This window comes from Ananas comosus, linkage group 8 (genome assembly GCF_001540865.1).
Source record: "Ananas comosus cultivar F153 linkage group 8, ASM154086v1, whole genome shotgun sequence".
NCBI classification, from domain to species: Eukaryota; Viridiplantae; Streptophyta; class Magnoliopsida; order Poales; family Bromeliaceae; genus Ananas; species Ananas comosus.
Window position 1 is genome coordinate 12,380,529 of NC_033628.1, and position 26,884 is coordinate 12,407,412.

At 36.0% G+C, this 26,884-nt stretch overlaps 3 protein-coding genes and 1 long non-coding RNA gene across 5 annotated transcripts; 1 reads left to right on the plus strand and 3 right to left on the minus strand.

Moving 5' to 3' along the window:
• Positions 7,316 to 11,363, minus strand: LOC109713912 (E3 ubiquitin-protein ligase RNF25). 2 transcript variants are annotated; one of them, XM_020238199.1, is made up of 7 exons: positions 11,042 to 11,363; positions 10,357 to 10,395; positions 9,413 to 9,550; positions 8,842 to 8,981; positions 8,666 to 8,757; positions 8,294 to 8,409; positions 7,316 to 8,023 (listed from the first exon to the last, which is right to left on the minus strand). In XM_020238199.1, the coding sequence occupies exons 1-7, from the start codon at positions 11,180 to 11,182 to the stop codon at positions 7,613 to 7,615; spliced, it is 1,077 nt and encodes a 358-aa protein (XP_020093788.1). In that variant the 5' UTR covers positions 11,183 to 11,363; the 3' UTR covers positions 7,316 to 7,612. The 2 variants fall into 2 exon arrangements, with proteins under 2 accessions (XP_020093788.1, XP_020093789.1); XM_020238200.1 differs by lacking the exon at positions 10,357 to 10,395.
• LOC109713913 (GTP-binding protein YPTM2) lies at positions 12,238 to 16,666 on the minus strand. The gene is made up of 8 exons (XM_020238201.1): positions 16,476 to 16,666; positions 15,246 to 15,318; positions 14,582 to 14,629; positions 14,453 to 14,500; positions 13,628 to 13,699; positions 13,371 to 13,526; positions 12,648 to 12,751; positions 12,238 to 12,549 (listed from the first exon to the last, which is right to left on the minus strand). Exons 1-8 carry the CDS (start codon positions 16,487 to 16,489, stop codon positions 12,453 to 12,455), a joined length of 612 nt encoding a protein of 203 aa, XP_020093790.1. The 5' UTR covers positions 16,490 to 16,666; the 3' UTR covers positions 12,238 to 12,452.
• On the plus strand, positions 18,293 to 26,221 carry LOC109714417 (protein mago nashi homolog). Its single transcript, XM_020239030.1, has 3 exons — positions 18,293 to 18,573; positions 19,291 to 19,467; positions 25,754 to 26,221. Exons 1-3 carry the CDS (start codon positions 18,343 to 18,345, stop codon positions 25,817 to 25,819), a joined length of 474 nt encoding a protein of 157 aa, XP_020094619.1. The 5' UTR covers positions 18,293 to 18,342; the 3' UTR covers positions 25,820 to 26,221.
• Positions 20,362 to 21,234, minus strand: LOC109714418. The gene is made up of 3 exons (XR_002217373.1): positions 21,127 to 21,234; positions 21,004 to 21,037; positions 20,362 to 20,400 (listed from the first exon to the last, which is right to left on the minus strand). It is a non-coding gene; the product is annotated as an uncharacterized LOC109714418 (long non-coding RNA).

Here is a 26,884-nt window from a genome sequence, read left to right on the forward strand (position 1 = left end):
TGGTGATACTGGGGATTGAAAGAAGAAGAAGAAGAGGAGTAGCAGCTTTGGACGAGAGAGGAGGAGGAGGAGGAGGAGGAGGAGGGAAGGGACACCGACACGGGGGCGGTGGCGACGATCATGGATATGGGACGATAAGAGGGAGAGATAAAACCCTACTCGTATGTATGTTAGCGTAAAATGTTGCAAACGCTATACTGCACCCCCCACGTCCCACTTATATAGAGTGCGGGTTTACCTAATTAATTTAATACACTGACGACGATGATGTATATAGATCCTACGGGCCCTTGACACGTGGATTCGGCTTCGGTTCAATCGCTTCGGTAGGGAGGTCGACGGTGTGTTCTGGTGGTCAGCATCCGACTTGAAATTGAAACAAAATGTCAGAGGTGTGAAGCATGCAATGACTGCAATCTAGCTGTCGGCTGACGCTGGTTTCTTTATAACGAAGGTTGTTCCGTCGAATTTGGTACAGCTTAAAATTCTTATGACGTAAGACACTGATCACAACGCAATAGAGGTTCGAAATTCCTTATTCCAACTTGCTATTTTCGCTATTTATTATTAGATTAAAATATATTTTACTTTCTACTATGTAATAATAATAAAATAAATTCAGAAAATTAATACGTTGAATTGAATAATTGAACTTAATAGGTTAAGTAGAATTTTGATCTACAATAGATCTAACGGTAAGAGACCCAACAATAAATTCAACATCCAAATCGAAATCCTGACTGAGCTCTTAAGTGCGATGGGTGCATCCTTTCTATCCGTATGTATTTTTGGAATGATTAGCTAGCGCCGCATTCAAGTTAGAACAAAACACTCAAATCCTCTTACTTCGTCGTCATCGTCGGATTTAATATAGATAGCCATTCAGAGATAATCTGTTGGATATAAATGGTCGAATTCGAATGCTGTACTTAAAAGAATACTAATTTGTTGGCGCATTTTACTCTCGTAAGTCCAAATTAGATATTATAGCCGACATAATTATGGCAGTACTCGCCAAATTTACAACCATTTTTTCCATTAAGAGACCGTTTAGTTAGATATAATTATAAATACAGTGTAGTTAAAGATGCATGTAGTTAAAAATATAATAGTTACAACTATATAAATTTTGTTTGGTTAAATGTAGTAGAACGCGCTATGAGTATAAATAATTTATTTGGTTGCATCCAGTTTAGAGATAATTTTTAAAATTTTATCATTTTATATATATGATGGCGAGATTACCTTCAATGTAAAAAACTTTTATTTAAAAACTATTGAGGAGGTAAGCATATCTTTTATTTTAAGTTACTCTTTCCAACTGCTGCAGTTGGAACTGCGGCCAATTTGAGCATAATTCGAACTGCTGCAGTTGGGCCTCTTCCTGCAGTTCTTACTGCAGCGGTTAGAGTTAAATATATCAAATCAAACATCAAATTTATATTTACATACAGTTAACTACAGTATAGTTGCAACTATATACAACCAAACGGCTCCTAAAATGTACAAGATTCTAGAGCTTTCCGATACCGGAAAGAAGTAGATTGCAGGTAGATTTTAAATTAATAACAGGTCAGGCTACACTTAGTTACTTAATTAATCTTCAAAAAAATTAATATTAGTTGTTTAATTATCAACAGACCTATCAATCTACTTCTAATTAATGCTGCGAACGCAAGCAGGATTATGAAAACGAAGGATTAGCGGCGAGTTTGGTCGCATTCCGGGAAATCGTGTGAGCTTAATTCCTAATAGATGCGACCGTTTCGCTTGTTTTTACTCTTCGCCGCACGTGTAAACGGAGGACCCGTACGTGTAACCTAACCCTTGTGGGAGATTCAACCTACACACGTACACGTGTGAGTCCTCGTGTTGTCCAAGTCTAGGTAAACAACTAAACATCCGTATTTAGTTCAGGCTCCTCGCGATTGGGTATTAGTTGCTGCTTAAAAAAAAAAAAAAGAGAGAAGAGAAAGTTGCCAATGTACTCATTTAGTTTATTTTTTCTAAAATAAATTGGGTCAAAAATATAAAATAATTATATTTTGAATTTAGAAGTGTGATTACCAACTATTAAGTTCTTAACTAACTATACTAGATATGGTCCATATAGAAAATTTAATTTTTTTTAATTTTTTGCTTACGCTTTTATGAATATAAGGGCTCACATGAGTATAAGGGCTCACGCCCTAGCTTTTTGGGTAGAAGGATAGAAAAAACTTGTTGATTTGATGTTGTTATTTTATATATATGACAAAAAATATTAGTGATATGTAGAGAGATATATTAAAATGAAACATAATTCATATAATAAATTAAAATGATCATGACATATTAAATTCAATCAGAATTCATACAATAAAAATAATCATGCTTGTTTAACATAGTATATCGATCTCCACCACTGATGCAGAAGTTGTCTTAAACATTTGTAGTTTTCTTTATATGACTTGACAATTGCCGCGTAAATATTAATAGTTATGAAAACGAAGAAAACTCGGGATCCACTCTAATTAATATCATGATATCTAGCTGATGACTTTTATGTATATACTGGTTTGGAATTTGAATTTTGACCTAAGTTCACAAACTAATATCATGATATCTAGCTGATGACTTTTATGTATATATTGGTTTGGAATTTGAATTTTGACCTAAGTTCACAAACTAATTAAATGGTCGATTTTGAGGACCCAAGTTAATAATGTAAGTCAAAATCATTGTTGTTTTTTTCTTTTGAATATGTTTTACTATACGCGTACGGATGAATATTAATTGGTGGAAGGATCCTTCAATAGATTTTCTTACACTTCTCCAATTACAATTTTTATAGTTCAAAGTGAAGCAAAAACAAGACCAAGTACGATCACAATATGTCGTGTAGGTTTCTTTTTGACCTTCCTCTCATTGTGAACTCTTCGACAGCTATCTCCGCAGCTTTACCTTTTGACTTCAATTAAATAATGATCATTCCTCGAAGTGTCCTCATGATGGGTACTAAATCTAAATCTTTCTCCTATTTACACTTTTTTTTTTTTTGTTTTCTAATTCTTCTTCCATTTACACTCCTTTTTCTTGATTGTTGAAAATAAAGAGAGGAATTAAAAAAAAGAAAAAAGAAAAAAAGATGAAGGAGAGCAGGAACTTTGTGCCATGTCCACACATATATAGTTTATTGTTGACTTTGCTCTCCTTGGTTGCTCCGAATATGTAGTTGTTCAACAAGCTTGTAGTCATCCTGTTTTAGTACGATTTTAATAGCAATAGAAAAGTAGGTGTACACTATTTATCAAAAAACGTATACTTGTAGTTAAATGCAATTGAGGAAAGATGTTTGAATTTTCTACTAAGATATATGTTATTTTATTAGTGTTCAAGAAGCTGGAGACTCGAGCATCTTAGGGGAGGCATTTGGATTAACGAATCTGTAAATCCAACGTAACTCAAGTGCAATAATGTTTGAATTTTCATGAAGTGTAATTATTCTTTTGTTGTTTATTTTGACATAATTTGTACAGTTTAAAAGTTAAATACAGTTACTTCTTTTGTTTGTATTGGTGAAATTAGTTTTTTGAGTTCCATTATTTATTTTGATGTAAATAAGTGGATTTCATTGTCTCCAGAAGATAGTGGTAAATTTATCCCTGTAAAATTTAACCTATTAAATAATTAAAATTTTCATTATTATTTAAAGATAATTTTAATTTATTATAAATAAGATAATTCTAATTCATTATAAAGGAAATAGAGTTTAGATTTTACTATTTAATAAATTTTGTACAGAAGATTGAGTGTGGCGGAAGTCGAGTTGGGCACTTTAAAGAAAAAAATCGAGAATAGGTGAAGTGGAGGTCTAACGTAGCTTGAGTTACATTATATTTTTGACTTACATCAGAACAAATACCCAAAGTAATAAAACTTGAGGGCCCGTTTGGTTCGAGTTATGTAATATTACGAAGTATCTCGATATATCTAGGTATTTTGGATTTCGGCGTGAGATTACTACTAATGCTGCATTAGAGCGTTTGGTTTAATACAGTAATATAATACTAGATTACAGTATTTATAGCATTAATATGTTTGGTTCAGTTTATAAAATTTAGTAGTCCTGACATAAAAGTAGAGTTTTTTCCAAAATTGCCCTTGTTGTGGTCATTTGAATATTATTTTTACGGAAATGACGAATGGAGGGAAGGAGATCGTGATGATTACTTGGGAGGACGACGCAATAGAAGATGATAGGTGTTCGTGCGAGAGAGAGAGAGAGAGAGAGCGAGAGAAAGCAGCGTGCGAAAGAGAGGGCCAGGGGACGGCGAGAGAGAGATGAAAATAATGCTGTTAATTAGATTTTGGGTTGTTGGAGGATAAAATTGTCATTTTACATAATATGTAGTATTAACGAGTTTCAGTAATACAAGATACACGACCCCCCTTCCGTTAATATTTTCGATGTAATCCTGCTCGATTTATAATGCTACATTAACGACTAGATTACATAGCGGATTAACCAAACACAGTTATCCTGACAGGATTGTCTGTAATCCTGCCAGGATAACTCGAACCAAACGCACCCTGAGTTCCACCCCTCTACTTACATCAAAATAAACGGTCTCTTTCTTGAAAAGCACAAGTGCCTCTAATTCCTAAGACGACAATAAAAATAACAACCACTAAACTAGCCCAGCGATTATCGCATTGGAGGACTTATTAGTATTAATTGTTTTTCTACGTATTAGATACTCATTGAGATCTGTTCACTCTAATATAGTTAATGGGATGTTCCTATTTGCCCTGTGTGGATGGTGGTGGAAATTTAATGCACGAAAATTTGGAATTATCAGCATGATATTTTTACAAGTATAATAGCTAAGCTATATGTAAGTGTATAAATGATGATATGTACTTGCTTCGACGCCTATAAGTTATTATGTATTTGCTTACGTAACCTTAATAGCCAGTTATTCAGATTGAGAGATTTGGGATCCAAAGATATGGTCAAAATTTTATATTAGAAAATAAGTAGGTTTTCAGACTAAATGCAAATCCTAGTCAATTTGGCTAGAGACAAATAAGCCTTTTCGCCAGAAAAAAAAACTTTAATAAAGGACTTTCACAGATTCAAAGGTTTGAATAGACAAGCCAAAGAAAAAAAAATCATTAAATACTCTTGTTTGCTACAATAGTCAAAAAGTAAGCTTTTAAAATTATAAAAGAGATAATGCATTTGAGGATTAGTTAAACATATATTAGGAAAAATTCAAACCATCAGTTCCTTGGATGAAAAGCATAATTAATTGTTCAAGCTCGATTTGGACCAAAATAATTTCAGCGCAAAATGGGGATAATGCATTATCTAAACATTCTTTGAAAACTAAGTTTAGACCAGAAATTACCGCAACGAAAAGTTGTTTGTTTGGGCCTTAATGGAGAGCATTAATTTTATCAGTAGACTTTTGTTGAATTGGACTCGTGAACTCTTCTACACTATGATTTGGATTTAATGTCTCATTAAATTTTTCGTGGGACAGAATTGGTTAAGGGAGAGAGAGTAACCCCTACCACAAGTAACACAATACAACAGTAATTCAACTATTGATGGGACGGATTAGTCATAACATGGAGATGATTTGGTAATAACCCGACAACCTAATAGGTTTTACCATATATGAGGCTTAGTTTGTTCCCATATAGTGACCAAGCGCATATAAAGAAAAAAAATTGCTTTGAATCTTTCATTCTATAAACCTCGCGACAAGCTAATAGATTTTACCGTATAAAAGGCTTATTTGTTACTGTAGTGACCAGACGCATATAGAGAAATGAAAAATGCTTTAAATCTTCCATTCTATGAACATAGCAAGCAGTAAATTAGATCACTGTATTTTCAAACTAGGCACAGAACTATTAAATTAGGATTGAAGTTTTCTAGCCATGTTTCCGATAAATGAATAGAACTAAATTGATCCTAGAACTTAATCCGATAAACCATTTACTAGATCTCTCGAAAGAATCTAAATTAAAAATTTTATATCAATTTTTTTACCAGATTGGGATAGCCGTGGTTCATTGACAACTCTGTTTCTAACTTTTCTTAAGAGGGGAAAAGAGATTTATCACACCTGAAATTTTCCTTGCATGGAATGTGTCAAAAGTTTTGTTTGAAAAGGATGTTTTACCTTTGAAAAATCAACTTTTTGCCTAAAAATCATTTAATGGTCCCTCGTTATTGCTAACTGGGATTGCCTTTCAATGCCAGTTTTTGAGTCTAATTAAATGATCTTCTTAGGTACAAGAAAAGTATAAAATTGGAAAGAATGAATCAGGAAGAAAATGAACATACATGAAAATTTCAGTAATTTGATGGGGCAATTTTCAAAGGTTAAACATGCATGAAGGCAAATCATGTATCATAATTGTTCTTCTGAACCGCCGCCGCCTTGTTTCTTCGGCAAATTTAAGCCTCAGGGAAACGAAAAATTACCTTTTACAAGCCAAAAACTATTATAACTCTTCATACCGAAACTATCCTTCAGTTTCTTAAAGAACAAAAAAAAAAAGGAATTTTTATTGTTTCTTTGTTGAAGTTCACTTAATGCAATTGGAAATCCATGGCACTAACTAATTTATTTCCATGTTAATCCACTAAGGCAAACAAAATCATAACCTGTACTAGTACTAGATTGAAAATTCGACCAGTTGAAAAATGCTAAATAATGAATCAGTATAGTCATATAGTTTTCAAAATTTTGATATGGATCAAAAGATCAAACTCGCGTACTTTTCCACCAACTTATTGGATCACTGTGATGGAAATTAAAGGAGGCATTTCTGAACACAAAAATTGGAGAAAAATTTAGGGTGAGACCATCAAATGTCAATCCAGGGGAGAACAGGTTGTCTGGTTTATCTATTTATTTATTTATTTTAAAATACATAAAAAAATTGTATAAATCTTCCACCCTTCTCATTAAGTATGCCTAAGGTCAAGAATGCTTTTAAAGATCAATGTTATCTGGTAAAAAGCAACAATTAATAAAATAACTTCAAAAGATAATACTTAGGCAGAGTCCTAAAGTTCCAAGATATTTCAATTTAATCCCATTTGAAAAGTCCTTGTACTTGGATTCTCGCACGCAGCACCTTATTCGGCGGATGCAGCGAAGTCTCAAGCATTACAGAATTTCCACGATAGATAAAGAGTATTGCGAGAAATTATGTAAATTAAAGATATAATATATGTAAATAAAAAAATAAAGGAATGAAAAGAAAATTCCTTAAAAATTTAAGAACCACCCACGCATTTTGTTCTTAAACATGGCAAAAAGAATGCTATATACCATCATTAAGTACCGATTATAGTCACACACTACAGCAATTCTCAGCTAATTTAATTTGGCAACTCAAATTGCCATCAAAGCACAAGATAAAACTATTATATGCACTACAAGAATTACAAGTTTTACCGCAACATAGACAGATTACATCTAGTGAAGGGGAGGAAAAAAAGGAAAAAGAAAAGTAGGGGGGAAAGAAAAAAAGGACAACTGCTGCATTTTTTTTTTTTTTTTCAAAATGATAGCTAATAGAATTGATCAGCTCAAGTGTCTCTTCACTATTGCTCTGAACCGTCCTCTTCTTTACGAATCCATTGTCTTTTCACAGAATGCGCATGTTGTTGCTTTCTCGAACCATGGCCTTTATGTCTCCTCCTACTGCTTAAGTTTGTCCGATTGTTTGTTGTGGCTTTAATTTGTGAAGAGTTTGAATCCGTTTCCATGGTCGAACTGCACGAGTTAACATCAGATTGCTCGCTGCAGCCAACTTCTGTTGATGTGGTGGGTGGAACAGAAGTAGCAGGAAGAAACATTCCAGGCAATATGAGCAGATCCTTTTTAGGTTCAATAAGGCCATTTCTTTCTTGCTGAAGCTTTATGAGGGCCTCAAATTGCTGTCTCCTGTGATTCTCCGACTCAGATTGGAGCAATGCCTTTTCCTTTTCGTCCCTGTCTGATACTGCAGAACCCTAAAATTCAGAAGATGATGTGGGTTATTCAATTTCTCTTAATATACTGATTTCTTCTTCTTTGTGAAGGTTGTGTTAGGGACACGGCCCAACAAGAAAGCCAGACCACAAAATAACAGAGTTTTGCACAAGCATAAAAAATAAATATTGGAACTGATAGGGAAAAGATAAATAGACACGGAACTAACAATACCGAACGGCAAGAGGCAAATTAGGGAAAAAAAGGGAGGATATAATATATGGAGGCTCTGAATAACAAGAAATACATACCGACTGAAAAGAATATGTCTCCAAATAACCAAGAACATGCTCCAAATCCTTCTCATCAAACACCTTACGACAAACTGGGCAATTTCCCTGGTGCTGATTTACAACCTCATGCATATCTGAGCTGGACAAAACCCGATTATTGCAAAGAATTAAAAACTAGAAGAAAATGATGAATAACAATACTGCAGCCAAAAGCATCCACAGATTTATTCAATGTAATTGTACGCAAGAAAATTGACAACCTAACAGTTAGCTTTAGGAATTCTTGAAGTAGCTTATGTACCTGAAGGTGGATCAATGGTGAATGGTTTAACACACTATAAAAGCAAAGCACTAGATACTTGAAGTCACGTGACAAAATAGAAATATTACCTCTCTGGTTTCCCGCAGTAACAGTAGGCTCTTCAGCTTGGTTGGTGCCACTTTGCGCTTGGAGCCATCTCCACCACCTAAAAAAGCATTCACTGTAAAACAGGAAATAGATAAAAACATCAGTAAGGGCATGCTTAAACGTACAGTAAATAGAACAGAAATGGAAGAGAATCAACCAGTGAAAGCAGTGAAAGCAGGACATCAGCTTCATGAAAGGCAAAGCTGAAGCATTTTTTTCTTCTCTGACCAAAGGATAAAGACACAATGGGCAATCTCCATCAGGATGGTTCATACTGGATAGGATCTCCACAGCTTCCTAGAATGCAAAACTAATTAGATAATCTTCAAAAACAATGACTAGTACAGAGGGCTGTGTCTGGTGACTTGATCACTCCATCAAACTGTAGCTACACATAGCATTACAAGATCAAGGGTAATGAAACCAAACTTCTCATTTCCTTCTTCCATAAGCCAAGCTCGGAGAAGGATGAGATGAGGGCCCTGTGGATTCAATTCCCAAAGACCTTAATAACACTACTATGTATGGCAAAAACAGCATTTGACTTCTCTTTCCAATTTCAAATAATAAAGAAGAAAGCATGACTACACTCAAGAATAAGAAGAAATTCTTTAACAATAAATATTACATGCTATGTTACTCCAATTTCAAATAATAAAGAAGAAAGCATGACTACACTCAAGAATAAGAAGAAATTCTTTAACAATAAATATTACATGCTATGTTACCTCACACAAAGCTACAAGCATCGGGCATGAGGACAGCTCCTGTGCCTTTTGCTGCACGCTTGTGATTAAATATGTCTTTCGATTCTCATCAAGGCCTTTTGTTTCGATAGCATAAACATGAGGAGCTTCATTTGGATACTGCAAGAAGAAGACAATAAAGAATCGATGTGAACTAACAGATATCTTGGGCAATCACTGTGAGAAAAAAATTGAAGAACAAAATGCATGACTGGAAAAGATAATTGTATCGCCTTCAATTGCACATGAGTGCATAGGAGGTTAGAATTAAGTGAAACTTTCGACTACTGGCATTTTATTAAGATTTCCTCAATCAAGTAGGCACATCAACATACGTATGAGCCAGGAGTGTAGAAAAGGTAGCAGAGATAAAATTGTAAAGAAGCACTCGAGTTCATATTTCTTTACCTTACAATCCAGCTCGCCCCACAAATTAGATTACACAGTATCCTACAATGAATTGATTTCTAAATGGATTCAAGAATCACACATTCTGTATTGAATAATTGAAATCATTTAACTTAAGCAATATACTTATTATTTATAGGTTTGGCATCCTGCGCTGTTTGTCATGATTAAGTATGAACCTACATGATGCCTGCATACTGCACAAAACTACGCAGTACCTTGAGCACTCATATATAATGATGTTATTATAGACTATATTTTGGATAATAAGCTCATCTTGTCAACCTAACTTCCACTCAAACAGTTACTCCTCTAGCTTTCTTAAGAGTCGAGACAAAGAATAGTCCTACCAAAAGCTCTCTAAGTTACATTATTTGAGAAGAAAGATTAATAGTTCTGATTATCGCACTGGAACTAACAAAAAGCTGTTTTTTCATTCCACCCATATATATCATCGGTCAGTATACACAGAATTAATTAAGGGAGAGGAAGTTGTTACGTAGACTTCTAACCCGTACCTCCCTAGAAGATTTAATTGCAAGAACTGCTTCGACAAACTGCAAAAAGATTTCAATAAAGGGTGTTAGCAATCTATAAATAAGTATAGTATGTAAGAAGATGTATTACGGAAGAGACCCAAGAAACATGCATGCAGTGTTCTAGTTGCATTAAGAATATATTGGATGAATCCAAATAGTAGATATTAGTATGCCTGACCAAGCTTGTAAGGTCCGGTGGCGAACTCTATTGAGAATTTTGGAAGCTAAGAAAGTAAAACATCGGTAACATGCAGAACCCCAAAAATTTAAGAGTTACCGAAAAGGTAGAATACACTAATGCCAGAAAACTCTCAATTTGCTAACAATTTGAGAAACACAGAAAACACGAAGACTATAAGCCCTCCTTTTGCCACGAAATAGGATCAGATAACGCATAATTAAGATAATCCTTCGCCTAATTCAAGGTACTTATCATAGATTAAACTTTTGTCTAAATAAAAAATGAAAACAAAAAGAATCACGAACTAATAGGAAGAGGTCCCTGATCCTAATTCGAAGTTCCTTTCACATATCATCCAACAACAACAAAATTACAGATATCGCTCCTAAATCAAAGTTCATACAACAGATCAAACTTTCGCCGACGAAAATCACAGATAACAGGAAACGATCGATCGTGTGAGGGAGGGAACAAATTGATTACCTGCTGCGAGGAATCGTCGGCGGTGCGGGGTCGAATGCGGATGGCGATGTGAGGGGGGAACTCTCGGATCACGCGGCAATCGTCGCCGTAGACGGCCATGGCCGCCTCCACCTCTAGGCGAATCTCATCCTCCTCCGCCATGATTCGATCGATCGATGGATCGATCGATAGCACAACGTGGGGATGGAGGAAGAAGAGAGGGGGGCGAGAGGTTGAAAGACAATGGAGAAGAGGAGCCGAGGGTTCTAGAAGCGGCGAGCCAAGCGCTCTCCCCTCTGCGCGTCTGTGACACACGAATATACAAGCTCTATATATGAATGCGCCGCCTTGAACCGGTCCCATAATGTTTCTTTTTTATACTTTCAAATACATTTAATAATAATATATTTTAAAACTCAAATATATAAGAAGATAAATAAACTTTATAATTTAGAGTTAAAATTTAATTATTAACTTATTTAATTTATAAAGTACCATATAATTTATTTTGTAAAAAAACGTATTTTTGTCTCTTTTTGGATCAGAAAAAGAGTGCAAAATTTACATTTTTTTTAAGTTCACAGGTATAAAATATGCTAGAGTACAAAATTTACATTTTTTTTAAGTTCAGAGCTATAAATTATGCTAGATAAAACACGTATAGAATGTTAAGGCTGGATGTCGGAGTGCAGGATTTAATTTCTTTTTAAGTTTACAAATAGGCACCGCTACGGCCCAAATTTTACCTCTGTAATATGCTGGGTTAAGGGAATAGCTTCTCCGCAACATGAAAAAAGCATTATAAAAAAAAAAAACAACTGTTCCAAATTCAATTATATTATTTTTTTTAAGAGATAGATAGCAAGCTATTTTTATTGTATTTCCAAATAAACATAACTAGAAATATGAATTAACTAAAATTCGACAATAATCGAACCTTTTTACCATTTACGCCGTAGATGGTCGGTGTTCCTAATTCAATTATTGATGTTTCATAGCTATGCACAGCTTCAGTACTTATTACCTATTATGATTTTTGAAAATTTTACAAATAATTTTCGCAGAGAGTTCACGTGCACACGCAAGCACGCTAAGCTGAAGCAGCAAAATCCTTAATTTGAATTGAAATTTGATCAAGTGAACAACTTCTAGATAGTTACACATTCTCAGATACAGACAACAGGGGCATCTAATTATAGCGAAAGAAAAGGACGAAATAATCAGAAGATTTGCAGTTTCATATCAATATATAGGAACAGATACTGACTTCCCAAATCCCTGTTCGATTGAGGCTTAACAACAAATATTAGAAAGAATTGATTAATGTCAGATAATACCTAAATAAAGTACAGCATAACAATAGTATATGTCGTTCATAAATAGGAAGCAGTAGTCATCAAGTTTACATGCCACGATATCCAATTACGAAAGCTTAGGAAGAGCAGCAGGAGGTCTTCTGATTGACAGGTTGTCCGCGGATCTGCACGGTCGGTGGCCTCGCGTTGCTTGCAGCCGGCTGGCTCGCCATTCTGAAAACAGCAAATATTTTAGAGCGGAAACTATTTTAACAGAAAGATTATGATAACAGTAGTTTTTTTTTTTTTTTTTTTGGTAAACTGATGCATACCTGTTCTTGATTGCAGCAGTCATAGCCATGAAAGCCTGTTCCACGTTAGTGGCATTCTTTGCGCTAGTCTCCATGAATGGGATTCCGAGTTCATCAGCAAATGCCTAACAAATAAATACAGAGTTCATCAATAAATATATGTATAGAGAGAAATTTACAATTGCATTGTGTAATACACCACCATAAAGAAAAAAAAAAACTAATTGAAGAACCTTGAGCGATTCCCAGGAGTTGTTCCAGAGTAAAACGCACCTTAAGACATTGTTGTTAGTTTGATGGGATAATGACAAGAAAGTATTTATCGAGTAAGACGAATAAATCAGGAATAGTTTATCTGGTCACACTGATCAGCTCTACGATAATTTTCAGTAATATATCCCAACCAACCCTTGGAACAATGCTATCCACTGACTCTAGCTCTAATAGTCTGCCTATTCATTACACCTATCTTTCGTCATTCTAGTTATCCATGCATTCGCACAGTAATTCCTGTGAAGCAAGCCAAAACACAAATGATTCTAGTTATCCATGCCTTGGATTGTTTATCCCTAAATACTGAAACAATCCAAGGCTGAGAAAGTTATCTCCTGAAGATTTACCGCCAAACCAAAGATGCCCTTAAAGTATCTTAAATGCCTAGGCCGCCAACATATTTACATGCGCATGATGAAGATGCCATGAAAGAAACGGCAGAGGATAAACTAGCGTTCATTAGGAAATCACCTTAGCTGTTTCATAAGAGACGACTTTGTTTTCGGTAAGGTCACACTTGTTGCCGACAAGAAGCTTGTTGACATTCTCACTGGCATAACGGTCAATCTCGTTTAGCCACTGTTTCACATTATTGAAACTTTCCTGATCCGTCACATCATATACCACCTGCAATTTCATGAAGGGTAACATTGAGCATTTCTGTATTTCTGAGCAGCAGAATGAGATGGGAAACTTGATGATGGGAACTGCAAAGGATGAGAACTTACAATAATACCATGAGCACCTCTATAGTAACTGCTAGTGATTGTCCTGAAACGTTCCTGGCCTGCAGTGTCCCACTACAAACCACAAAAAGAAGAAGAAAAAAAAAAAGAAAAAAAAGAAAAAAAAGAAGAGGAATTTCTACGATGAGGCTAAGAAGGCCCAAACAAGAAAGGGGGAAAAATTTGACCATACAGGTTTGTAACAAACTACACTTGCCATACTTTTGTCAAAATGGCACATCATATAGAGTTCTAGAATTTAGAAAGCACTTTTAAGTGAAAAATAATTGCTATTTTGATAGCTAAAAAGTTCTCTCGAGTCTCTTAAGAGGGGGATGTGGTTGCTTTATAATGATGTGATGATTTACAAGGCAAAAAAAAAAAAAAGAAGGCCCAGAAATAATGCCTTTCCTATCTTTCTAAATTGTTATTTTACTTCAATCACTAAATTTGAGAACTTACTACCTAGGTTGAGTAACGATTATACTCCTGAAATAAAATCATATCAAAAGATTTACAGATGTTAGCCTCCTGGCCAGGTGTGGAATGACATGTGTAAAGCAGGTCTATGAATCAATCAAAAGCTTCATACAGCTTAAGAGCCCAAAATATCAAATATATGCAGGGTTTGCTCTCTAGCTCCTCAAATTCCTTTCATTTATATGAATTCTATCTAAGAATATCATGGTGTCAAACTGCCAGTCTTCTTACTTTATGAGATGACGAGTACCCATGTACTAACAGAGGCACAAATGTATCTTTAAGTAAACCAGCTCAAAAAATCAAATCAAACTTAGTTTAACACAATTCAAAAGTTCATGAACTCACGATCTGAAGCTTGATTGTCTTTCCATCCTGCTCCACCGTGCGTATTTTCTGAAGGAAGATAACAGTCATAAGTGTTCGAGGCAACTCGGAATAATTTCAGAAGTACCATCCAAAACAACTTGTACTTACAAAATCAACTCCAATGGTGCTGATGTAGCTCTCCAAGTACGAGTCGTCCTAAACAAAAAAAAAAAAAGAAGCATAGTTAAGCCTCCTGAACTTGATAGAGAAAAAGTCTAGAATACGAAGTACTGTTATCGAGTATAGCACTACAACAACATATAAAAACCTTACAAGAACACATAACAAACTTCCAGCATCATGCATAAAAACCGTGGGTTTAAAATCAAACAATTGAGTGCATAAGCTTTAACATTCTGCTACCAAGACATAACAGCATCAAAGTCAACTAGAATTGTAAAAACTACTTACCTCAACCATATAAATCCTAATGGAGAATGCACCTTCCCTTAAATAAAGTCACTAATTCATTTGATCGAAACAGATAAGCAAACATTTAACCCTCTAAATATAAACACAATGCTCTCATATGCAACCTAATTGCTTTCAAAGACTCCATAAACATATGGAAAGTTGTCAAAAATTTCATGAACACATACATGAAAGCCATGGCATTCCTTTCCATATACTAGACAATTCCTGCTGATTCACTTGAAGTACATAAAATAGGATAATTTCGTATCAAGCTAAAATGAAATAATAAATAGTGAGATCCTTTTTCCAACTTGCGAGACAAAACCAATTGCTAGAACAGAAAGCATGTTCTTCTTACCGCAAATCTTAGGAGGAGACACGATTTGCCAACACCCGAATCTCCAATAAGCAAAAGCTTAAAGAGATAATCACTGCAAATTAGAATAATTTAAGTTAAGTCCCTTATGGAAATCAATAGTACTGAATAGTACAAAATAGAAGGGAAAACAGAAAGAAGTTAGTAGCTAGGAAACCAGTTTTTCATATATTACTGGCATTCAGAAGGACATCAAGTAAATAATAGTGGCTGAGGATACATAACACGAACCACTACATATATTGATAAATCGCTATACCTAATAATCCATTTATACAAGCAACTTATTAAAATATCATCCACCTAGTTTTCCTATGAATATTATTAGAAATGTCTATGGAACAATAGATATGCTGGGTAATATGAACTAGATGGCAATATCAGTTACAGTCGACATCCAAACATTCCAAAAAATGAAACCATGTCTAACAAGAAAATTGTAAAAGATAAATGATCAATCATTTCAAATATGAAGTGTTGAGGCATGGATATTTTAAGAAGTATTCTGGTCCAAAACATGTCATTTGTAGTGCCACTAAATAATACTTTGAAGTTACAAATGAACTTAAGAGTTCTTTTGTTCTTTTGTTCTTTTGTTCTTTTGTTTTATCTCTAATCTATAATTTCTCAAGAACAAAAGAACTCATAATTTCAGGTTAACCTCGAAGTGATTCAATGCATCCAGCAGACCATAAGCATGGCCAGAGATTACCATCCACACATGTACAAACAACTTGTAAAGGGGAAATCTATGACATCTGAACTGGTCCAATCAACAATAAATCAATCTTTCTCACGGTTGAAATTATCTCCATCATCCTTTCATAATCCTTAAACGTCCTTTTAATTTACAATCGCAATCAAACCAAGGGCAAAGCGCTCAAAAACACACCTAAGTCAAGAAAAAAAAATCAATCACACAGCAGTATCATACGTTCAGATCTCAAACCTCGTAACCAGATCTACCGTTGCATCTAGTCAACATCACCGATTTGAAACCCGTTCCCAGGAATCATAGTTAAAACACAAAAAAGAACCTCAGAAACCGATAACACGATCATGTCATCAACAGATCCATCGAGATCTTACATCAAACCCTAGCCAATCGATCCAAATCCAAGGCCCAACAAATTCCCAATTCAATACCACGAATTCTAATCCCTCACGTTTCGAATCGACATAAAAGATCGGAGAAACAAATCGAGAACTTACTATTCCGGATTCATCGCGGCGAATCGCAGACGAAGGATAGGGTTTCGTCGTGAACACGAAGGGGAAAGAAGAGATCGAGAGCGATTAGATCTCTCCTCCGCTCTAGGGCTTCAAATGTTTCCAAATCGAATAGGGGAAAGGGCGAAATGGAGCAGAGGATCCCGAGAAATTAGGGAGGAAAAACGTGGAGGTGTATATATATATATAAATAAAAAACAAAAAACAGACGTGGAGGAAGACCACAGCGTGAACCGGGTTGTAGTATTATTTTGTAGCTCGCCCGAACCGGACGCTTAAGGGATTATTTATTAAATAGGCTCCAATAAGAAGTCGGCGAAATCCCATCGCGGATGTGTTTAGATTCGGCGGTGAGTTGGGTGCGTTAAACTCGGCCGTTGGATTGGGTGAGGTGTTGCTGAACACGGCATATTGGCGTGCGTGTTTTACTTCAACGTGCCGAGTTGTCTAAACGTCTCGCCAGGTTGGAAAACCTCCTGGGAAAGTAATGAGCTAAAAAAAAATTATTATCTAATTACGCTGGAGAAAAAAGTAACGGGATAATTAAAACCCTGCTTCTTTGGACTATCGGTTTTGGATTTTTAGTTTTATCCTCGAAGTTTAAATTCTAAGAATGATATGTTTCTAAATCAAATCAGGTATTTTTCAATTATAATATCTGAGCTGATGTTTTGAATGTAAATTCATTACAAAATAATTAAAAATACTGCATAAATCTACAATTACACATGGCGGGGCTTGACTTGATGAACACTTAGTCACTTGTAGATGCGATGAGGATTGGGCCACATTTGACTCAAAGTCGAATGACAGTAAATCAAACCGTTATCTAAGAAATTTGATACGCTTCGATTTGAAGTTTCTAAGCGAAAAATATGCCACACTGCCCGGAATTAGCATGAGTAGAGTTAACCATATAAATTTCGAATATTCAAAAACTATGTAGACTTTCAATCTGTTTTGATCAGCCACTTGATTAAACTCAACTCTTTATTGATTACTTATTTGATTTGGGTTACTAATTCAATTTTCATGAAGTTTTATGTGCCAGTTCAATAGTCATTTTCAAATTAAAACATCTTAGAACCAGTAATAAAATTGAGAATTGAAATCGAATTAATTTTTATACAAGGTACAATTGAAACATGAACTAAAGTGCAAAAGTTTTTTTTTTTTGTTTTTTAAAGACTTGGGCCTCCAAAAAAGGGATTCGGGCTTATAGTTCGGCTAGAGCCCAAACCGAACCCAACTTTTCGGGCCTAAGCTCGAACGCATCCGATGCGGGTCTCGTTTGAAGGCCCAACCAGTTCGGGCCCTCCCAAGTCCCAACTACCGACGAGGCGTTCATCTTCCGCGTTGAACCCACTCGACTCCTCTCACTATAAAACCCCGCCCCTGGTCGCCGCGGGAGCGCCTTCGCCCAAATCCTTCGCCCCGCGAGCGGCGTCGTCGTGAGCTCGCATACGAGCTTCGGCTTCGCCCTTTAATGGCGAACGCGACGAGCTCGAGGGGTCGATCGGCTTCTTTGCGCCTGGAGAATCCCTTCTCCCTTAAGGTCGGCCATGTTTTTACCGGGTTCGGCGTCGGATGCGGCGTCGGCATCGGCGTCGGGCGCCCGATCTATTTCGGTATTGTAGTTCACGATCTTTGTNAATTGAAACCGGGCCGGGCCGGGCTGACTAGTAGCCTATTTCGGCCCGAAAAATGTGGGCGTGCCGGCCCGGTACGGCCCACATTACACCCCAAATACGAGCAACTCCAACCGACGTAATAAACCTCCGAGGCGAAGAGAGAGAGAGAGGGGCGAGGGAGAGGTAAAAGGGGGAAGAGGAAGTGAGTTTGGGAGGAAATGGCGGGGAACAACGAGGCGGCGGGGGGAGGGGAGGAGTTCTACCTGCGGTACTACGTGGGGCACAAGGGCAAGTTCGGGCACGAGTTCCTGGAATTCGAGTTCCGCCCCGACGGGAAGCTGCGCTACGCCAACAACTCCAACTACAAGAACGACACCATGATCCGCAAGGAGCTCTTCGTCACCCCCGCCGTCATCCGCGAGTGCCGCCGCATCATCGCCGATAGCGAGGTCTCTCTCTCTCTCTCTCTCTCTCTCCCCGTTTCTTCTTATAGGGTTTCCGAGATTTAGGGTTAGGGTTCTTCTTCTTCTTCTTCTTCTTGGACATGGCTCGATTACTCCTGTAATGAGGTGTTCTTGGTTGTTGGATCCTTGCGGGTTTGTGCCGTCCATTTGATTCGTGCATATCCTGTGACCTTGGATAAGGGTTTTGGCTTTTCGTTTTCGGGGTCTTTACTAACGTTTTTGGGAGCTTTTGGTTTTTTAGGGTTTTATTTGGATTACGACATTGCATCCGACTAGGATTTGATTCATGCACCTTGCGCTCTCAGATTTAGAGATTTATCTTTTCATTCTGGGGGTGTTTTTATATTGTCAGAGCTTTTGATTTCTAGGGTTTTAGTTGGATTATGTATTTTATTTATAGGATTTAAATGTTGAGTATTTTTTCCCCTTATGTTGATAGCTGTTTTTGTATGATACGTTCTTGATTAACTGCTATTTTTGTGCTATTTAGCTTTACGATATGAAATCAAGTTTCTAGTGTTATTTATACGAATGTCTTACTCACATCTTTGATGTTTGTGCATTCCAATATCTGAACATGATATCAACATTGACCTTTTATGATCGTTTGGTTTTCTTTCAATCTGTTTGTGTCTGAGAACATTGATTCTAGTGCTAGTTCAGATAATCTAGACTTGGTGGCTTTTTCAATATGAAATGCAGATAATGAAGGAAGACGACAACAACTGGCCCGAGCCGGACAGAGTTGGGAGGCAGGAGCTCGAGATCGTGATGGGGAATGAGCACATTTCCTTTACAACTTCCAAGATTGGATCCCTTGTCGATGTGCAGTCTAGCAAGGACCCCGAAGGGCTTCGCATATTTTATTATCTTGTTCAGGTTTGTTCTCATGAAATTCGGTACTCTGTGGGGTATATACTTGTTTGAGGTCTCATTTTTTTTTCGATGCTAAGTTTGCAGAACCCACTACAAAAAAAATAAGTTTTAGAAACGGTCGAAACCGCTGGGAAAAATCTCTAGAAACGCTGGAAAAACATTTCCCGACATTTGTAAAACCGTCAGGAAAAATTTTATAACCACTCTTAGATCTCTGTCACTAAAAGTCTTTGCCGACAGTTTATACAACCGTTGGAGAAGATAAGAATTTTAGTAACACTTCTCCGACCGCTACTAAATATAGTAAAAAGCGCTGGTATAAATTAGTAAATTTATACCATCGATTTCGTAATTGTTGTGAATCCAATCCAAAATATAAAACATACAATTAAAAAAAACACTAAAAATTTAAGACTCTTTAAATTGAGATATAAGAACAAATTCATCATCCAAACAAATTTAAATTTGATTACATACGACAATTGTCAAACAAGAGAAGTCAAATCATTTAATCAAATAGAAGTTTGCAGAGTAAAAACAGAATTATCAATCAAAAATTTTTTTCTTGGTGGACAAGTGCAATTAGATCAGAGATGTGCTTGGTGGACAAATTGGAACCAGCCACTCGATTGAATGAAGTCACCATATTTTCTTTTAATGCTGTCAGTCTCAACTCCAATGCTCGAAGCAATTCATTCCTGACAGTTGTCATCTTGTTCAAATGAGTGGATATAAGGACAAAAAATTGGTAACTGAAGGGGAAAAAAAGATAAATGAGAGAATAGTTACTTCGTAGCATCCGAAGAAATTGTTTCGCCTCTCATCTGAAAGTTATTACACCAAATGAACCCTTAGCAGCTAAAATATTTAGAAAATGGAAGTTTGAAGAAGTGGCAGTTACCTGTTTAGTCACTCTCACGTCTTTCAACAAGCCACCTGTTACAGAATAGAACTACAACATTGAGCACTAGTATTGCAATTTTAAACTCAAAAAGATGATCGATATGGAAAATATAGGAAAATTTTGTCACTGTCCTCAATCTTTTATATCAGTATGTAACTTATCAAAAATTATACGTTATATTAGTATGGGTTGAGTAAAAGCATATTTCATTCTGCGCAGAAACTAAAATGCACTATTAAACAAAACAAAATATGCATGAACAACCGATATACTGAGAACTTTTAGCTATACCGGACTAGCATAGAGGCACACATCTAAAAGCTTGCCAACACTATTATCTGATAAAGCATAAACAAACAAATAAAATGGAGCTTCTATAAGACAACTGCCGATAAGAGCATCCATCAGCAACATCGCTAAACTAAGCCAGTGGGAACAATCTTCTAGTTTAAGTCACAAATAGGCACACTGCATCCGAGATGATGGAACATTTTCTATGTCATAAGACCTTCAATTATTTGCCATAATCTCATAATCTTAGACAGTCCCCATAAAAGGCAAATTATTTAACTAAAATTAGAAGACAAACCATGAAAAAGTCTGAATATCCAATAAAATAGATAACTCGCATATACCTGCTAATCCAACATCCACATGGTTCAAATCGTCCTGATAAAGAACAAATATCTGGTTATTAATGAGTTCAGATAAATAAGGTTCCAGAGACAACGATTTAAACTTCAGATAAGTCGCTCTACCTTAGAATAAAGAGAAAGATGAAACTTCCTAGTTTCCTCCAACTGTGACATCTCGCTTACAGTTCCACTGGCTGATAATAAAGCCTCAGGGGAGCTAATAATATGTAAGAATCTAGAGGAAAAACTTTTATCAGCATTCATTCCAGTAAAACAAATAATTGGTAAAAGTAATGGTGACCAAGTCAAAAACATAGACAAATCAAAAAACTAAATAGCACATAGACAAATCCAATCACCCCCGATCACAGGAAAAGAGCTCACCTCCACTACTGCTAGTTTAGTTTGGTTTATTCGATTTGAACAGACCTTTCTTTCTATAGGCTTAACATTAGGGTATAGTATTGTGCGAGAAAGTACTATTTTAGTAGTTTGAGTATCGGTCAGTTCGGTTCAATTTTTAGGTTTATCTTTTTACAAAACTAAACTGAGTCAAATTATAAACAAAAGCCAAGCGAATTGAATCGAAATAGTTCCATGAGTTTAGTTTGGTTAATTTATTTGTTTGAATAGGACCTTTGTTTTTGGATTAAAGCATGTTAAACTACTTAAAAAGTATATAAATATGATTAATTAACTACCTAGAAGTCCAGCTTCCAAGGGCATTTTCCAACATTACAAACAACAACAAATTCTAATAAATGAAAACATTTTGATTGGCTTGTAGCTTTGAAATCACGATGTTGTCTGTTGTAGTGACGTCAAAATCCAATTTCGACCTAAAATTGAGTGATTTTGACAAGGATGACAATTCTTAGTTTATTTTTTGTAGCGTATGCCATATTTTCATGTCGAGAGGCCGTGCAACACCATTTGTAGGGATATGCCCTTCTTCATGGGTAGTCATTAGTTTGATTCTTGGAGTTGTCGGGTAGCAGTCTTTCAATTAGTACTAGGTCCCTAACAGCCTCAAGAAAATTTGGTGAATGTAAGCAAGATCTTTTCGACATTGTTTCTGTTGTTATTCATCTGAGATCTTAGGCAGTAAAAATGTTGCGGGTAATGTTATTACATTTATAAACAGCTGTTAATACTTTAAGATGATGTAAAACAGTGTTTCTAGCTCTCTGATGTCAGATGTAAAGTGAAGCTGGTGAATGGTTGTTAATGGTCAAGACGGAACCTGGTATCCTTTGATGCATGGAAGTCCTAACAGAAAAAAGGAATTTTGGAATCTTATGTACATTTTGCTGAGGTTTTGACTAGTTAGATGAACAAATAAGGAATGTCAAATGTGATCTGGCCTTCATTGAACTAGATAGTGCACAAGTTGAAACTAACATGATTGTGACAGAGATAAAACGAGAACCCAAAAGAGAGAAAAGGAAGGGCTGATGACCTAAAAAATCTCTAGTCTCTCAGAGAAAAAAACAAGTTGCACATATACTATTTTATGTTCTTTCTAGTAAGTCTGCATTTTTTAAACTAAATCTGTTTATTCTGCTGAGATTCTTTCACCAGATATGATTTCCCATAGCCATTATAATTTGGTTCATCAGGAACTCTTAAAATGGATGATATTCCATCAAGGTGGACTGAAATGCTTGACTGATACAGTATGACCCAAGTCACTCGAGCCTGACTTCAAATACACGACTCAAACCTGAACGCAGTGACACCCAAAAAACCACCAACTTAAAACTCTCAGTTGAGGACAAGCTGGTTTGTGCCAACATTTTATCTGTGCCTTGGAATCTAACATAATTGTTTTTGGCAATATTTTTCTATACAGTGAAATATGTAATTTCCTATTTAGGTCAAATAGTCTTTCTTCTCAATCTCTATTGTTGCAGAGAAGAGAGGGGTATCGCTAAGGATGTTTATTCCACAATATTCCTAGGAAGAAATATAGTTTCTACTCCATTACATTTGTGGAACAATGGAATTTAGTTGGTTTTGTTGAATTGAGATCAAATCTTAACATTCATGATGCTACGTATTCAAATGCAGATGCTTCTACATGGTCTAGATCGTATCTTTGTATTTTAACCAATCAATAGTAAAATCTACATTGACATAATAAATTTTAGACTCTTGATTCATTATAGTCCAACATAATTGTATTCTACAGAGCAACCATTCAGTCTCTCCAAAATCCAAATTAATATTGCATATGTTCACATTTTAGAGTTCAACAATTTATGAAATTGCTCAATCAACTGTTACAGATGTCCTAATGCTTTTGCAATTTCAACAACTGACTGTTATAAGCTGAGAATTCTGTTCCCAAAGCTGCAGCTAATTTTCTTTCGGTTTATATTTAACAAACTTTGTTTTTCCATCCTTGCTCCTGATTTAAGATTTTGCTGATTACCAGATGATTGAAAAAGAAATAGATACATGAATAAATGCTGTTCGGTTTGCTCAAATTAAGTTAATAGGATCACCAAATTTCGGATAAGGTTCAGAAAATGTGGGATGTGATAGAAATCTTTGTTTCATTCAACAAATAACTGATGAAAGCTTCGCCTAGCTTTCACCTGCATTCCGTTAATCACTTTCATCTTGCTTTGATAGCAAGTATGGTTCTCTCGATTGTCTGCCTTAGCTGCGGCCATTCCTTCGGTGGTTTTATGGTTTCGTAGGTGTATTATTTGCAGAATACTATATACTGATACCATTTTGAGTGGTGAGTTTATTTACGAATTCTTTCTTCCTATACTGATACCATTTTGAGTGGTGAGTTTATTTACGTATTCTTTCTACCTCTTTTTTGTAGATAATTAGGATTCATTGACTGTTTCTCTTGTTCTATGTGTCTCAAAATGTTGAAAGATGAAAGAACTACACCAAAAAAGTGGTTGATGATTATAAAGAATTTTTAAATCTCAAAAAATATCATTTGATTGAGTTAACTTTAGAGGTGATGATTTAGTTAATAATTCTAACTGCTGCGTTGGTGAGAATCTGTATATTTTGGAATCTGAGTGTTTATGATGCTTATGAGTACAAATGTTTTAAAAATTATTTATGTTGTTCTTTCTATTTGTCTAAACAAACGTAGAATTTTAGGTTCCAAATAGGACTCAGCTTTGTGTATGGGAATCGAAGCATCTTCTAGAATATCCCGTTCTTGAAAGGAGGTTCTTAAAGTTAGATGGGAAAATGCAGCATTAGGGACATGGTAAACCCTCTAAACTAGGACGACAAATGGTTCCTGATGTTGAAATAAGTTCGCTGGTGACAATTTGCTGGTGGTGCATTTTCGTTTTTGTTTTTTATTTCAACTTAGAAATTTGCTTTAGGCCCTTAGAAGATCCTGACAGTCATGATTGTTTAGGATAAAGCATTCCACCTATGCGCTTATCACTTGAAAGTCATTGCTGTGATAGTTGAAGAAACTTCCACTGCATTTCGGTTAGTCATGATTGGTTAGAAGCTGCAGTCCGATGGTTGGGTGACAGTTTGTCTGTTGTCTACCAAGTTGTTGCGTACAGTGGTTGCCTGGTTCGATTGGGACAGTCAATAGGCTTCATAGGTGTGCTTTCTTAAGATTTTCCTGAACAAGTTCTGTGCATGAGCCACCCTTTAAGGAGGGGTTAGCATGATTCAGTTGAAGTCAAATCACCAAACCAAACCTACTCATTTCGTTCGATTTGGTTTGGTTTATTAGAAATTCGGTCTGGTTTGGTTTTGCAAATTGAAAACTTAAAAAGCTGAATTATCCAAGTTCTTAATACTTTGATACCTATTGGCATTGAGATGATGATTAAGCAATTAGAGTATTTAACCACCACTACTGTTGAATTAAAAATTTTGTAAGGACCTGTTTGGTTCAAGGTTTGTAATATTCCGGAAATGCTTAGTATATTCTACTAAAAATATTCAAATCATTACCATTCAACTCAAGTTGGGTAGTTGTAAAATGTGCAAGTGAAGTATTGGAGTCATTGTAGATTCCCAACTAATAGGAATGCTAGACTACTATGGGTTGGAAAGTATTCTCATTCTCATACTTACGGGAATCATTACTGGTCCATTAATAAGGATATTTGAGTTCCTAATAACCTCCGAACGCAAGTTGCATGATAAATTAGTAGCAATCTTGTTATTCAAAATACAAAATGTACAGTATTCCTGAAATATTACAAACCTTGAACCAAACGGCCCGTCGGCGTCCAAGATTAAAGCTATTTGAATTTGTATTAGTAATATAACATATGTTATGGCAAATGAAATGTTTTGTCCAAACTGAATAAACCAACCTTAGTGAACCAAAATTTTGTTCTGCTTCTATAGAGACAATTCAGTTTTGTTTAGTTTGGTTCTGTTTGCAAAGAAAAAAAAAATTAAGTGGTGGAAATTCTTGTGGAGGAATATATGGAAGACATGATTCTGGCTAAGTAGCACGAGAAGAATGAAAGATATGCAGTCCTACAACTCAAAACACTAAAATTGATCTTGTTAATATAAAATATCATTTTCGTTCATTTAAGAGGCCTAGCATATCATGAGACCATGAGTCAACTTTCTAAACTGTAATTTTTTCCTGATCTAAGTTATAATGCTTAGTTTTATCTCTTCAGACATGATATTGAGCATTCTAAAGTTCTGATCTAAGTTATAATTTTTTTCTGATCTAAGTTATAATGCCTAGCATGCTGATACCTTTTTTTTATTGCTTTTGCAGGACCTGAAGTGCTTTGTGTTCTCTCTAATCTCCCTGCACTTCAAAATCAAGCCTATCCAATCCTAAATTTCCTGAATGCCTTCTTGTGTCTTTAGTGCTGAACTGCCTATTTCAGGTGTGAAGTTATGTGAAGTTGATGCTTAAGGTGCTAATGAATGGCATCTTTTGGTGAACTCAAGTTTTCTTGCTCGGTGGATTTCATGAAATTTTTTATGTGCTTCACATGTTTGCCGCATGAGAGTTTGCTTTGATATCCGGCTCTTTTGATAGAGTGAAATGTTGGTAAATGTTGATCTGTTTTGACTTATTGCTTCTGCTAGATTGATGTTATTTGTTCACTCTGTTGAAACTTCTCAGACGATGATGAGTGGTGTTCAACCCTTAGCTGCTTGGTATCTTCTTCTCTTTCTTGGATTGTTGTATGTGAAGATCATTTTGCATGTTATTTTAATGTGTTTTTACAAACTTTGATTTGTTCAGGTTTTTCACGGTTCTTTTAGATAAGCATCAGGTGAATAATTTTTGAATCTTACTTTTACAGTGGGAGCCTGGAAGTTTATTTCACTTTATAGTTTACCACTCTTGCCCAAGTTCAATATACAAGTATAATTTGTGCCTGAAATTCTCTTTACTTAAACGTGTTAAATGCATTTGAATGATGTATTCCAATTTTTTTTTTTCACATACGTCACGGGTTTTTGCGTCCGTGTCTGAATCTACGGTTTAATAGTGGGCCACCGGCTGATCATCCTTGTGCTTGATTCGCTCGTCCGGAGACGATCAAAGGTACGTGTGGTTGGGCCCCAAGGGCCTTCGAAGTATCACTCCATTCAAATTATGGAGGGGTACAAAGGGCATGCTGCTTACCCGCCGACCCGTGAAAGTTCTTGAATCTCCGAAATTTTGAACGAACTACAGTCGACGGCGCATGCGGTAACGGTGAGCACGGAAACCATGCATCCAAGCAGGAATTTCCACCTATAGCATGTTGCCACGTTGGCACGCGCCGTTTCCTGTTATCGTCGTAACAGCAACCATGCCACTGGTTCTTTCGTAATTCCACAGTCGTAGCGAGGCTAAAAACGACCGCGCGCTGACGAGGGAAAAAAATGAGCGGGAATTTGGCACGTG